Here is a 14,347-nt window from a genome sequence, read left to right on the forward strand (position 1 = left end):
TTCTTCATTTAATACTGCTATATTACTACTACATTAATATTGAGCTGTTTTGTCAAAGTTTTACTTCAAAAGTACAAGAAAAACTGATCTTCCCCCATTAAAAACATTTCTCAAGAACTGAAGTCTTACACACTGTCTCTAAGACATACACAACAGACAAACTTAATTACTCCAATGTCACTTAATGTCCTTCCTTATCATTTCTCATTGCAGTCTCCCACCCCAGTAACCTCACAATCTCCCACTCCTCTGGCTGATGAAATTCTTTTCTCTGCACCGCTGCACTCTGCCACAAGCCAGACATAAATATGTCACTCTCAACACGCAGCCTACACCCTGGTCATTACAGTAAGCTTGCATGAAATGACATAAAGACACAAGGAGTGTTTACATCACGAGCCTGTCCTCATCGTTCCGGCTGAACTCTGTTCAACCTGGAAAACAAACCTTCCAGTAAAGACCAGTATGTCCGAGACATAAAAACCACCCTGGTGCATATCTGTATGTGCATTTATGTGTGTATACTTGAAGTTTCCACAATCCCAGGATGCAGTCCAGTTGTTCTACAATCTACTATACAATCCAAACAGAGTTCTGTAATAGAACAGTCTATCTAGCATTTCCCTAAGAGAGGCAGAAATACTAAACACAGTCCCACAAATATTCCATTACTTATTTTTTCAGTACTGGGGCAAAACTTGATGGTATCTGATAGTGTTAAAAGTGTTAAAAATAATTCATATGTTTACATTTAAATACATATTTTTAAACTACCATTCAAAAGTTTGGGGTCAGTTAGATTTAATGGTTTTTAAACAAAGTCTCTTTTTCGCACCTAGGCTGCATTTATTTGATCAAAAATACAGCAAAAACAGTAATATGGTGAAATATCTTTCAAAGTGTAATTTATTCCTGTGATGTTAATATTTTTGTTGTAACATTATAAAAGTTTTTACTGTCACTTTTGACCAATTTAATGCATCCTTGCTAAATCAATTTAATGCATTCTTGCTAAATAAACGTATTAATTTATTTAAAAAAACCTTACTGACCCAAACTTTTGAACAGTAAAAATATAAACAATATAATATAAAATTACACACATAATTTAATATAATGTGATAAATGACGCATTTACTGTATATATTGAAACTATATAACTTTAATATATATTTAGGAGTGTCAATTTAATAATTATTTATAACAAAACAAAAAAAAGATGAAAACATGCAATTAATTGAATCGTCTTGCCATATAATTAATTTTTTTAAATCATCTGATGAAAGGTAACGTGAAAGATAAATGTAATGTCATGATTTTGACAAACTAATGTATAAAACAAATGAAAAGTGTTCTAGTGATTATCTCTGATTCATTTCAAAATGCAAATGTTGCTATTTAAAATAAATATTTAAATTAATTAAAAAAAAATAATGAGGTAAAGTTTTGGAGCATGCTTTGTTTCATGCCATAAGAATAAATGCCATGTCATAAGAATAAATTACCTTCCAGTCAGGGAAGGAACAAGGCAATCTAAGACGAGTGAACTGGCCTAACAGCTATTATGTGCAGCCATTAGTATGCACACAGTGAATTGATATATGCGGACATAAGGCAATAGCGATGAGTGCGAGACATAGTAAAGCACACTTGAAAGGACAATGTGCCCACAAGGGACAGAATCGTCCCTGAAGGTGCATAACAACAGCAAGAAAGACAGATGGGGATGGGAAAAGCGAGTGGAAGCTGAGGTGAAATCAGGACGAATCATGAGCATTTGGACTTGCCTGGCCCCCCTTGGGCTGGTACTTGATGTTGTCAATAGAACGGATCTTGGATTTGACGTTCTTGAGGTCAGGCAGTGGCTGGTTAATGACGCGCAGCTGTTTGGGTGTAGTCGCCGGGGATTTTGGAGGCGTTCGGATGATGGCCACTTTCTTTTCCTGGGATAGCAGGCTGAGAGATTTGGGGGTGCCCGGTGTGTGGGGGGTGCCTGGAGTACGGCAGGAGTAGCTGGGAGGGGTTCCAGGGGTGATGGCCGTGGACATGGGCGTGCGGGGTGTAGAGGTGCCACTGCGGGCCGAGCGGGACCGAGTAGTCTCTGCGCCTTCAGTGAAAACAGAAATTATCAATTTAAATGCTCGAAATCAGGAAGTGCAACATCAGCAAACGAATGTGAAGATGACTTGTTCATATTTTCTCACAGAAAATATACAGTGGAGTCTAAATTCCATGTTTATTTTTTCAAGTTATTTTATCAGCATAACAATTTGAGAAAAACTACAGCAACACCGCATAAGATACTGAGACTTGTTTTCAGAAAGTTAAATATATTTCATGTTTAATAGCACTGATATAGTGTACAATTTGTTTTTTTGAAGATATTATTTCTTTTATTCAGCAAGGTTGCATGAAATTGACCGAAATTGACAGTAAAGACATTTTACAAAAAAATAATCTACTTCAAATAAAAGCTCTTTTTTAAACTTTCATTAAAGAATCCTGAAAAAAAGCCTCACCGTTTCCACAAAAATATAAAGCAGCACTACTGTTTTCATTATTAATAATAAGAAATGTTTCCTGAGCACCAAATCAGCATATTAAAATGTCTCAAGGATGTGATATTCTAAAATACATTCAAACAGAAAATAGATAGACTTTAAACTGTAATAATATAATAATATTACGTTTTTATTGTATTTTTGATCAAATAAATCTGGACCTGGTGAGCATAAGAGGTTTCTTTCAAAAACATTTTAAAAAGTACACCAAGACAAAAAAATGTTTTTAATAAATATTATATTTATTATTAAAAAAATACAAATATTATATTTAATATTTGGTCTTACTACAGATTTTTTACTTGCTTATATATATATATATATATATATATATATATATAAATTAAAATAAGTAAAAACTGAGTCTTAATATCTTATGCAATGTTGCTTCTCAAGCAAGTGTATCTTGCTTTAAAGATTTTTAGATCTTTTTACTGGAAAACAAGTAAAAGAAGACCAGTCATAAGATCATTAAGAAGTCATTTTTTGCACTTCTGGCAGACTTTTGGTCCCCACTGTAGATGATGATGACAGTGATAGATATGAAATCGTATTACTGATTTTTAAACGTCATAATGCATACAAAAATGTTTAATGGACTTAAAATGGCACAAACACATAAAGAAAAAGTCATTATACTCACATGCATAATGGGAAAGGTAAGGTGTAGACAAAAAAGTGAAAAAAAAAATCCTTATGTATAACAGTGCCCATGAAAAATTATTCCCCTTTTTGGATTAGTTAGTTTAGATGTGAGTAGTGAACATTGTGTTTCCAATGCTGTAAGAAAATGTGCAATGGAGGTGAATAATTTTTTATGGCACTGTATTTTTTATGGTGACTGCATCCTTGCACAGGACAGCATGTATGAATGACCGACAACAAACAGGGTGAAACATTAGGGACTGATCCTCTATACCTGTCATACTATGAGACCTGCCTGTCCTGTGCTGTGCTTTGACTTCAGTACGGAAAGCTACAGGAGCAGGGTGAAGAGAAGGGGTGAGTATATAGTGAGATTGAGCGTGTCCTATAATAGATCCAAATGTGTCCAAAAAGCTCTTAGGAAACACTTCAGATTCTTCAGGCACCTCACAAAAAGAGTTTAGATTAGTGCTTCTTTCATCAATTTTAGCAGCACATACTGGCTTTTGGTAATATGCAAATAAAAACAATATAGATAAAATGTCTTGTATTAATTTGATTGTAGTAAGTTGTGTATAATCAAATCAGCGATGATTAAGTCCGATCAGTGTCGAATATTATTATTATTATTATATAGTGGTTGTACTTGTATTTAAAAAATAAAGATGTATATTGCTTATTATTGCTGGTTATTTTTACTTATAAGACACTTTTAGAAGTATTATAGATGTCAGGATGTGCATTAAACAACCTGTTAAGTGTCCATTAAATTTCTATCATTCTATCTAGAGACAGAAACAATTAAAAAATACATAGCGATTTTATAGGTATAAGCCGAGCCGATCCTCCCTATACGCAAAATATGCAAGCTTTGTAGGGCCCACGAAACACCAGGGGGCCCACTTGCTTTTTAAAGATGATTTAATTTTAGTTTCATTTTTGAATTTGGCCAGCGATTATGAAAACATAAATTATCATTTATTTTAATGTGGTGCGCTGTCGCCCTTTCTACGTAAAAATCAGTCAAATCATGTAATGTGAATGTCGTACAGTCTTGCTCGAGACTATAAAAACGAGTTGAAAGCGTACCGAGCCGGCAGAAATGACATTCGAGACGGAGTGAAACACAGACAAATGCGTTTCATTCATTCATTCATAACCAATAAAAAAAATCACAATTTTTATTTCTATCTATAGAGATAGAATCAATAAAATATATAGAGATTTTACAGGTGCATGAGAATGCCTCTTACATGTGGGCCTGCGTGGTGCTGTGGACCCAGAGCTGGTAATGGAAGTGGAACTCTCCTCATGATCAGCCATGTGTGGGCGGCGGGTTAGTATGGATGCTGGCCGTGGAAGGGACGACCTCTTCTCTGGGCTCCGAGAACCACCATCCTGAGGACAGAGTCATTCATCCTGTTAGAATCATGGTAAACTTAATGGGATAGTTCACCCACAAATTAAAATTTACTCTCCCTCATGTCATTATTTTTTCTGAATTAACAATTTTATGGAAAACAAGTCTTAATAATTCATAACACTTCAACAATTCTTCTTTTCTTTTTCTTTTTGTATTCCATAGAAGAAAGTCATACAGATTTGGAACAACATGAGGTGAGAAAATCATTAATTTTCACTTTTTCATTTTATTTCAACAAATTCTAGGACGACATGTTCTTTGAAAGTTCTAGATTAGTTAGTATTGTGCAGAAGCAAATAGTTTTTCGAACCATCTCGCTCCCTGCTTACCTTTACAGCATATACATTTAGCAATACTTGTGGGCCTGCTGAAGAAGGGCGGGGCTCATAAAGATCTGCCTCCACCAACGGGTTCTTTGAAAGTTCTAGATTAGTTAGTATTGTGCAGAAGCAAATCGTTTTTCGAACCATCTCGCTCCCTGCTTACCTTTACAGCATATACATTTAGCAATACTTGTGGGCCTGCTGAAGAAGGGCGGGGCTCATAAAGATCTGCCTCCACCAACGGGCTCCTTTTATTGGAGGAGCTGGCCGAGTTCGGCCGGGCCGGCAGCAAAGCCTCTGCCCGAATTTTAGAGGTGGGGATCTTTGTTAGTGTTGTGGGATTGGAGGTCTATGATGAGAGGAACACGGACAGATGAGTGATTCATGCACAGTGAAAATGAAACTAAAAATGATATGAAAATCAGCATGACAGCATGTTTAACCAAATGAAATTAGCAACATCTGGCCACACATTTGAGGATACAAAGGCATTTACCAGAATGTATAACCACTCAGGGATTAAAAATGAACAAGCACAAAAAGAAGAAAATGTGTCTAGTTTCTCTAAATGTAGTATTAGTACATGGGCCATTAAACTGCTTGAGGGGGCACAATGTATCAATTTAAGGTTAAAGGAAATAAGGCAAAAAGGTCATGCAAACTTGCAAAACAAACACAAAACAGATATAAGATGGGATGTGCAGGCAATACAAAGAGTGGAAATCAGGGAGGCATCTGAGGCGCAAACATATATGTATATATTGAATTCTTGGTACCACCAAAAATTACACTGTAACAAATGACAAAATATAAAAGAGGACCTTTGGTATGTTTGTGTGTCGTTGTCAATGTTATTTGATCTATGTGAAATGTTTTGAAGTTGATTTAAAAATAACATAATTATTGCCACTAAAATAAAAACCAAGCCACAATTTGTGTCTTTCTTTATTAATTATTGCTGTTATTTCTGTGTACTTGAGCCGATCTCTAATACACTGAACAAAATTATAAACGCAACACTTTTGTTTTTGCCCCCATTTGTCATGAACTGAACTCAAAGATCTAAGACTTTTTCTATGTACACAAAAGGCCTATTTCTCTCAAATATTGTTCACAAATCTGTCTAAATCTGTACATAGAAAAAGTCTTAGATCTTTGAGTTCAGCTCATGACAAATGGGGGCAAAAACAAAAGTGTTGCGTTTATAATTTTGTTCAGTGTATATAGATTTGATTATCTTTTGACAACCTATAGATAACCTAGATTTACACTTGAATTGGGATCATCATATTTGTACGATTGAAATCTAATGTGATGCTTACAGATGCCCAGTCTCTAGAGTGCCTGGCCACACTGAAGGGCAGTCGACCATCTGCAGACACTGCAGAGAGAAAGAGAAAAAGAGAGGCTGAGAATGATTTAGAAATACATACTGTGACCATGACCATGACCACTGAGTTATATGCTCTCCAATGAAAATAAAACCAACCGAACATTACACACAATCAGATACACTGCAAAAGCAATCTTGTATACAAAAGCAGCCACATGAGCTTGAAATTATAGTCTGAAAGCTTTTGATATTTATTTTACACTCATTTCAGAAAACTGAAGTGTGCAATGTGATAGGTATGACTGGTCAAAGATAATCCTGCCTCAAACTCAGGCCATTTGTAGAGTCAATGTTGCTATGTGAGCTGGTCAGATATTCCATCTAACAGAGCAATGTTCTGAAAGCACCACAAAACCACAGTGTTTAACTTTTCAAGCAAATCAACAGAGAAATGGCTTTTTTGTAGTTGTCTCTGAATATTAAACTGCAATGTTTGAGGAAAAAAAACGCTTCAGCTTTCAAGACTGAACCACCATTGGTTTACTTTTTTAAATGCTCAAGCCAAGATATTTCTAATTGGTCTATTTAGGATCAAATATGAAATTGACTGTTACGCACAGCTAAATATTTTGTAGCTACTGGAAAGCTCTGCTCTGAAACTACTTGGCACAGAAAAACAGAGAATTTGAAAATTAACTGTATTACATAGGAGGCTGTTCAGTAAAGGCTAATTGGGGCATTGCAGCAATGTATCAGATGTCTACCATAAATTCAAGCACATTTCCCAGAAAGCTAACATTGGAACTTCATTAAGGTACAGTAAGTTCCTTTCCTCTAGATTTCTGCACACGGAACTCACTCAAACCACCAGTTGCCTAGCAACCAGTGCAGTTAGTCCCTGAATATTGTATACAACAAAATAGAAATATTACAAAAGGACAGGAAATAATGATCACTTGAATAGAGATGCTGCACCTCATAAACTGTCTAACACATTTAAGTCAGAATGACATCCTTTAAAATTAACCCACAGACACACACACACACACACACACACACACACACTTTTGATTGGATGCACCACATTTTCACAATATTCAATAAGCAGTGCCGCTTTGAAAAGAAAGCTAAGTGTAAATAAGCATGGAAACAGAGAATACATGCAGACAACAAAAAGAAAGGTAAAGCTATAAGAAAATGAAAACATTATAAACAAAAGAATTGAATAAAACACCAGTGGGTCTCATTACAAACACTGCATGAACATACAACTTGCATAACTAATACAATCTGCTATACAAAATACATAAAAAGAAAAACAAATAAAATAGACAAGCATCATTCTTAAAATAACATGCCAATGCCCATGTTTGCCAGCCACATTGCAAAACAGCTTCTTGTGACAGAGATCACCTGTGGGTTTCCGCTTAACACACGCGTGATGTTGGGTAGGTCTAGGGTGCCTTACGGTAGATTTTAAAACACTCTTCCGGGAAGGAGAGCACGTCTGAATATCATATTTTTTTGTGAGCTCAGCCTTCTTAATCACAGCTACAAGAGGGAGACACAGAATCAAGGAAGGGCACAGCAGCAATACAATTCAGGACAAAAGGCGATATAGTCACTGACCTTATCAATGAACAAAAAATGTTTTACTAAAAGACTTATTTAACATAGATGTAATGAAAAAAAAAGTTGAAGCATGAGAATTGCACTGAGATTTAATTGACCCCAGGAAAATTCAGAATAATGTAACTAAAATTGCATGTACTTTGCATGCACACTCTCTGTTGCCTCAAAAATAAATAAATAAATATTATATATATATATTTGATGCATGACATCTAACCAAAATGGAAATAAACATTTAAACAAAGATTTAAATATTTAATTTGCTGAAAACCATTTGAAGGGCTATATGGAAATGTCATAATGGGAAAAAATACAGAATATGCAAAGAAAAGGAAGATACAAAACAAAACAAAATGTCACTTCCAGCAACAAAAACCTTTTTTCTTCTTCATCTCATCCTTCTGGATGGGTACTGGCTCCTTGCGAACAGGTTTGCGTTCAGGGGTGGTGATTCTTCCTTTGGCCCTGCCGCCTTTAGCCCTCTGTTTCGCTGGTTTCTTGACAGGGCTCATCACTCTGGGTAAAGGCTCAATTTTCTCTGTGGCCATGCTCTTATCATCATCTACAGAGTACATGAGGTAAAACAGGCAAACTACTTTTATACCAGGATGTAAACATACATTTACTTGCCCTCACAGAAACAAAAAAATCTGACTGTGCTTCAATCCAACTAATATACAACTGTTTTAACTTAACTAAAAAGATAGGAAACAAATTAAGCTGAAAGGTGTTGTCATTTGCTGAGCAAATTTCATGCAAAACAGATATTAAAATCACACCTTGAGTATCCACCCAGGAGCTGTCTAAGATGGAGTCATCGATGGTAGTTTCATCTTTGTAGTCATCATAGCTTTGAGTTGGGGCCTCACTCTCTGGTACTTCTATCTCTTTAGCTGGACATACAGGAGGCTCAACAGGTTCTGGAACATCTACGACTTCCTCCAAACTGGGAGCCTCCATCTCTACTTCCTGTGCCATTTCCACAGCCCCCTCCTCCTCTTCCTCCTCTTGGAGGAGCTGTGGATGTTGCTCCTCAGAGGGAGCTGAGAAGCGTACACTGTGTCCAGAGACTTCGCTCTCATCAATGGTCTGCACTACTGTAATAAAATCATCTTCCACTGTTACTACTGACTCAATCGCAGCTTTAGGCTCAACAGTGTCTTCTGCAGCTTTGGCCCCTTCCAAGACCTCCTCGTCTTCCTCTTCTTCTTTCTCAACCACTTTTTCCTCCTCGTTTTCGTCCACAACCTCATCTGGTTCAGTTTTATCTGCCACCAGCTTCTCTTCCACATTAAGAGCTGGCTTTGGCTCTGGCATGACCTCATCAGGCTCCTCAGCAAGCTCTACCTCTTCCTCTACTTTTTGAGTCACCGTGGCATCAAGAGGAGCCTCGTCTGTCTTTGAAGGAGCTGGCTGAGGTTTCTCCTCGGCAACATTCTTTTTGAGGGGCTGCACTGAGTCTTTCTGCTTTACCTCCTGCTCAGACGGTCTCTCCTCTCTAAAATATTTCTCAAAAGACCCAACGGGAGATAATCTATTAGGATCTGTTTTAAGAGCCTCTTTCTCACATGGTGATCTAGGTTTTTCAGTGTCACCAACATGCATTTTCTCCTCGTCAGTAGCACTTTCTACAGAAGATGCTGGGGATGGTCTGATGGGCCGAGCAATTCTGTCCTTTGCAGCTCCAGTGAGTTGGTAGACATCCTCTGCATCCACTTCTTCATAAGCTTCCTGATGTACAAGGTCTGGTTTATTCTTCACCTTCTCCCTGAGTTCCTGGAGCTCCCGCTCCTCCTCTACACTCAAAGGTCGGTCCTCCATCTCCAATTTGCGAATTTGCCTCTCATAGTCAGCTATTTCAGCTTCGGTTTCAGCTGAAAGTTTGGAACCTGCATCAAAATCAGGCTTTGCTTCCTCAAGAGTAACCGTCACCTTTGGTGTGATAAAGGTTTCAGCTTGTTTGTCTAACTGTCCTTTCTCATTATCAGGTAAAGTTGGACTCTTGGTTTCTTCCAAAGGTTCAGTATTCAACAGATCAGATTCCTCTTGATTGGTCTCTCTAGAAGGTTTTTCAGAAGGTACAATTTCGATTTCAAAAGAATCTTCATTCCTTGGCTTTTCTTCTTCTGGTTTTGCCTGTGGTGTAACAACTTCTGTTGCTTTCAGATCTTCAGTTGATAGACACTCCTGTTGTCTAAATGCAACCAGACCAGTTTCCTTCTCCTCTGATATCACAGTGTTGAATATTTGAGAAGAAGAGTCCATTGGACTGTGCACATCCGCAGGCGATGGCATGGGACCAGAGTATTCACTGAAGACACAATATCCTTGCTCCTCCAACTGCATTTCTCTCTTTGTAGCCATCTGGCCCTGGTCACCTTTGAGCAAATGTGCTAAAGAATCACTTACTAGAGAAGACATGTCCATTGGGACAGACTTCCTCCTCATAATCTCTGGGTCTGTGTTGTCAGACGTCAACCTTGATCGGGTACCTGCCAAGTCCAGCATTTCAGGCAGGTCTGGGGCCATGACAGTGCCGTTCTTGTAACAGCTCTTAGCTTGGACAGGTGATTCTGGAGACTCCGTCTGTGGACTTGTCTTTACATCAGTGACTGTTGTCTGGGGAGGTGAAAATGATGGAGCTGTGGCAGAGACAGTTGTCTCCAGGATCAGTGGTGGAAACTGAGGGAGCTTCTCTACTGAGGGAGTGGTGACAGGAAGATAATCAGCAGATTCATCAAGGCTCCCACTAGTATGAGACATGATGTCAGTGGCTAACGGAGAGAAGTTTCTTGGATGCCCTTGGGCATCACCATGATCCATTGCCCCAATGGTGATATTTAAAGAGTAACTTCGTTGCTCTAGAGCCAGTTTTCCAGGAGAGAGTCTGCAGTCATCTCTTCTGTCTACAGGTGATGTGGGGTGTAGTGTGTCTGTGCTACTTTTCGGAAGATCTGGTTGGACTTCCAAAGACTGTGCTTGAGCCAAGGTGCTGTAGCTGATTTCAGGAAGTGGTAGGTTACCAATAGAGTCCTTTTGTTCTTCTGATGTAGTACTCAGCTCATAATACCCTTCTCCTTGAGACCCGGAGGCATCTGTCTTAATTGTAGTGGTCTCAAAATAAGCAGACATGCCAGATTTGTTCTTCATGTCCCCATCTGTTGATATTTCCATTTCTTTGTCTTGAATCTGCCCTGATTTTACCTCAAGGATATTGCTGGAGTCACACGTTTCGGTTGATGGCTGATTCACAGCATCACTTTGTCCATCAGGCTTTTCAGTTGGAGTCTCGCAAGGTTCTTTGGCATGACCCTGGTAACTTGGAGGGAGATCAAAATCCTCCATGGGGCATGTTCGAGCAAAGGGGCTTTCCAGCATATCTGTGTCTCTGACAAGGCTCTGGTAAGATGGGAGATCATCATCTAGATGCACTGCAGATTCAGTGAAGTCCATGCCAATGGGATCTGTCCTCTCACTGTCTAGTCGCTCTGCTTCCATCTTCAGAGCTGAAAGCAAATCTCAAGTAGTCTGCATTGTATTGTATTATTAATAATTCAAAGTACAATACATTTGCCAGGCCAACCACCACACAGACAGGCAAAGCTCTTGGTCAAATGAACTTCCACCTTCAAATAGCAGCAGCCGATGAGACACACATACCAATTCAGTGATGTAGTGATGGCATGGATATGACAGGACCAGCATGCAGACCCAAAACATTTAATGTTGCGTGGATGAGGTCCATAAAATGAGGATTAAATATCCAAGAAGGTGGTCCGAACACGATACTGACGTCAGTACACCAGCAGCAAGATGGAATAGCTCATCTAAAAACTTCTGCCAAATGCATATTCAGAGATTATGGAAAATGCATAGTGGGTCTGATTTTAATTATTCAAAGTATCTTATTTATTCAAAATTGTTCTGCATTTCACATAAAAAAGAGAATTTAAAAAGCACGAATGTAAACCATGTGAAATGACAATGCTTTGAAAATAATGAAAAAAAAGAAATACAATTTAAATTAAATCAACAAGCTTAGCTTTTCAAATGCCTTTGAAAATGAAGCATAACAAAATATCACAATTTCACAAAAACAGAGGATTCTCATAGAATCCACATGTAGTTTCACCACATGTAAAAACACAGGTGTTTTGTTGGAGCATGCATCAAAAATCACCCAAAACTGGCAATGTAGCTGGCAAATAAAAATTAACTGAGCAATGGACAACAATATATGGAGGAGGTCGACCTGGCAGCAGTTGCATCAACAGAGAAACAAGCTGTAATGTTCAGAAAAAGCTTAATCAGATAGCTAGCAGATGGCAGTTGCTCTGGGAAAAGCATTTAAGAAATTAAGAAAGACAATGACAGACAGACACACAGCTCTGGCCACAGAAGCTGGTCACCATCAAGACTGTGTTGCCTTGCAGCATCAGCAGATAGAGGAGATATTTGAGCCATCCACCCACATTCCCTTAGAAAGCTTCCATGATGGTTTCGCTTTGCTTTTTTTTTTTGAAGGGAGAGAGAAACATGCAGGTTGTGAGAAGGATGGACACACCTTCTGCAGGGCTTTCTTGCCCCCCTGCCTCCTCAGCTCCCCCATTAGGGGCCTCGTTGGCAACAGTAGCTGCCTGTGTGTGAACCTCAGCCTGCAGGCTGGGCAGAGCCTGGGCAGAGCCTATAACCTCTGCCCGCTCTAGGAGCTCAGATGGAGGTTCCTGCTCAGGCTCCTCCCCACTCCACTGCTCCTCCTCCTCCTCTTCCTCTAGAGCTGCTGCTGTTGCTGCGGCTTCTGAATTCTCCTCCTCTTCCTCCTCCGCAGCTGAGAGACTCTCTATGGTCTCCTCTTCTTCATAGAGAGGGAGACAAGTGGAAACATCAAAACTATAGACAACACAGACTTGGGTTATTTGGGAATAAAAAAGGTGGGACACTTTCAGCTCTATCAGTTATGAGGACATATCCAATTTCCATATCCAGTTATGACTTTTGTAGAATGTATATGTGCAGTTTTCTCTGACCTTGAGTATTTGAAGTGGTGGTAAATAAAGGTGAATAAGGAATATGTTCATGCACTTCAAACAAGATTCTCATTAAAGCATAAGTTGTTCTTCCTCAATATACCTACTTTATCAAACCTACTTTTTAAGTAATGTATTTGACTAAAAAAACAATACATTTTGATCACTCCGCTTGTCTGTGTTTTTCTTTGTGACATGCATCAGTTGATTTTACTATGACTTCATTTGGAATTATTTTCATTAGAGGAACAAAAAGAGACAAAATACTGGCCATATTGTGTCTAAAATTAAACTTGTTTACAGAACTGCCACCTACTTCTGATAACATCATGCTGACATTCAATAGAAAACCAATCTTGCTTCTATGATAGTGCTTAAATCAGTTTTTCAGACAATAAGCAATGGTGGTTCCCTATTTCTATAAAAAAATATAATAAAATAAAAAAATCTAAAAACTCCAAAGAAACAGATTATTCATTTTAAATATGTACCTCTCAGTTACATTATTAATGCTTATTTCAAAGGTTTATGAAAAATACTCTATATCAGCTCCTTCATTTGTTCAGTTTTTTTCTTGAACATGAAAATATGACTTGCACACAACACACTTGCACACAATGCTGTGTGAATCTGCATTGTCTCTGTTAACTGAGACTGAACGAAACGCACAGCGACATAATAATGCCGGTCAGGGAGTTATTGAGATGTCAGGATGAATGTGAAACCTGGGATGCAGAATTCTTGCTCAGAACAAAGCTTATGATGTAGTTCATTCTCAGAGAGAAAGAGAGAGAGAAAGAGAAAGAGAGATAAGGAACAGCAACAGTCTCTGCTGGGAGCCAAGCTAGATATGGAGAAGCAGACCACACCAGGTCATATCTCAGCAGGATGCTGCAGTGAAACGAGGGATGAGAGAAGAGAGAGTATATGAGGGAGAGAAAAAGGGAGAGGAGGACAAATTGGCAGCAAACTTAGTCAATGTTTTTTTAAGGGATTTAATGATTCTAATTCCACATAATGATCCTATTAATGGATTATTGTAGTACTTTTAAAGGGGTCATCGGAAGGCCATTTTCCACAAGTTGATATGATTCTTTAGGGTCTTAATGAAAAGTCTGTAACATAGTGTGGTTAAAATTTCTCAATGGTAGTGTAAGAAACACCTTTTTTTTACCCTGTCAAAACAGCTGTTTTCAGAGCAAGCCGTTTTGTAGCATTTTCCTTTAAATGTTAATGAGCTCTGCTGACCCCGCCTCTCTCCTCCGAGCCGCTCTCTGAGGGCCTGTTTACTTTAGTCGCATTCATCGTGAAACTTGCTAATTAGCACATTATTAGGAAAGGCGATTTGCAAAGATTCATTAAAAAACCTTATACTCACTTCTTCTGTAGGTGAAGCTGGATCA

At 38.3% G+C, this 14,347-nt stretch overlaps 1 protein-coding gene across 6 annotated transcripts in view; it reads right to left on the reverse strand.

The window, feature by feature from the left end:
- Positions 1-1,633: 1,633 nt before the first annotated feature.
- The window catches only part of LOC107714080 (microtubule-associated protein 2-like), a 109,950-nt gene continuing 97,236 nt past the window's right edge, over positions 1,634-14,347 (reverse strand). For 3 of the 6 annotated variants that reach the window (XM_016519814.1, XM_016519789.1, XM_016519798.1), the window contains 9 exons: positions 12,482-12,772; positions 8,697-11,423; positions 8,294-8,479; positions 7,699-7,836; positions 6,275-6,333; positions 5,116-5,301; positions 4,460-4,604; positions 3,481-3,537; positions 1,634-2,107 (listed from right to left, as the gene is read on the reverse strand). In XM_016519814.1, the coding sequence (XP_016375300.1) occupies positions 1,758-2,107; positions 3,481-3,537; positions 4,460-4,604; positions 5,116-5,301; positions 6,275-6,333; positions 7,699-7,836; positions 8,294-8,479; positions 8,697-11,423; positions 12,482-12,772 (4,139 nt within the window). In that variant the 3' untranslated portion in view covers positions 1,634-1,757. The remainder of the gene's footprint in view (positions 2,108-3,480; positions 3,538-4,459; positions 4,605-5,115; positions 5,302-6,274; positions 6,334-7,698; positions 7,837-8,293; positions 8,480-8,696; positions 11,424-12,481; positions 12,773-14,347) is intronic. The other 3 variants (XM_016519835.1, XM_016519824.1, XM_016519805.1) reach the window with 3 other exon arrangements.

The sequence above is a fragment of the Sinocyclocheilus rhinocerous genome, unplaced genomic scaffold, assembly GCF_001515625.1.
Source record: "Sinocyclocheilus rhinocerous isolate Xijiao unplaced genomic scaffold, SAMN03320098_v1.1 scaffold12, whole genome shotgun sequence".
Taxonomy (NCBI): Eukaryota; Metazoa; Chordata; class Actinopteri; order Cypriniformes; family Cyprinidae; genus Sinocyclocheilus; species Sinocyclocheilus rhinocerous.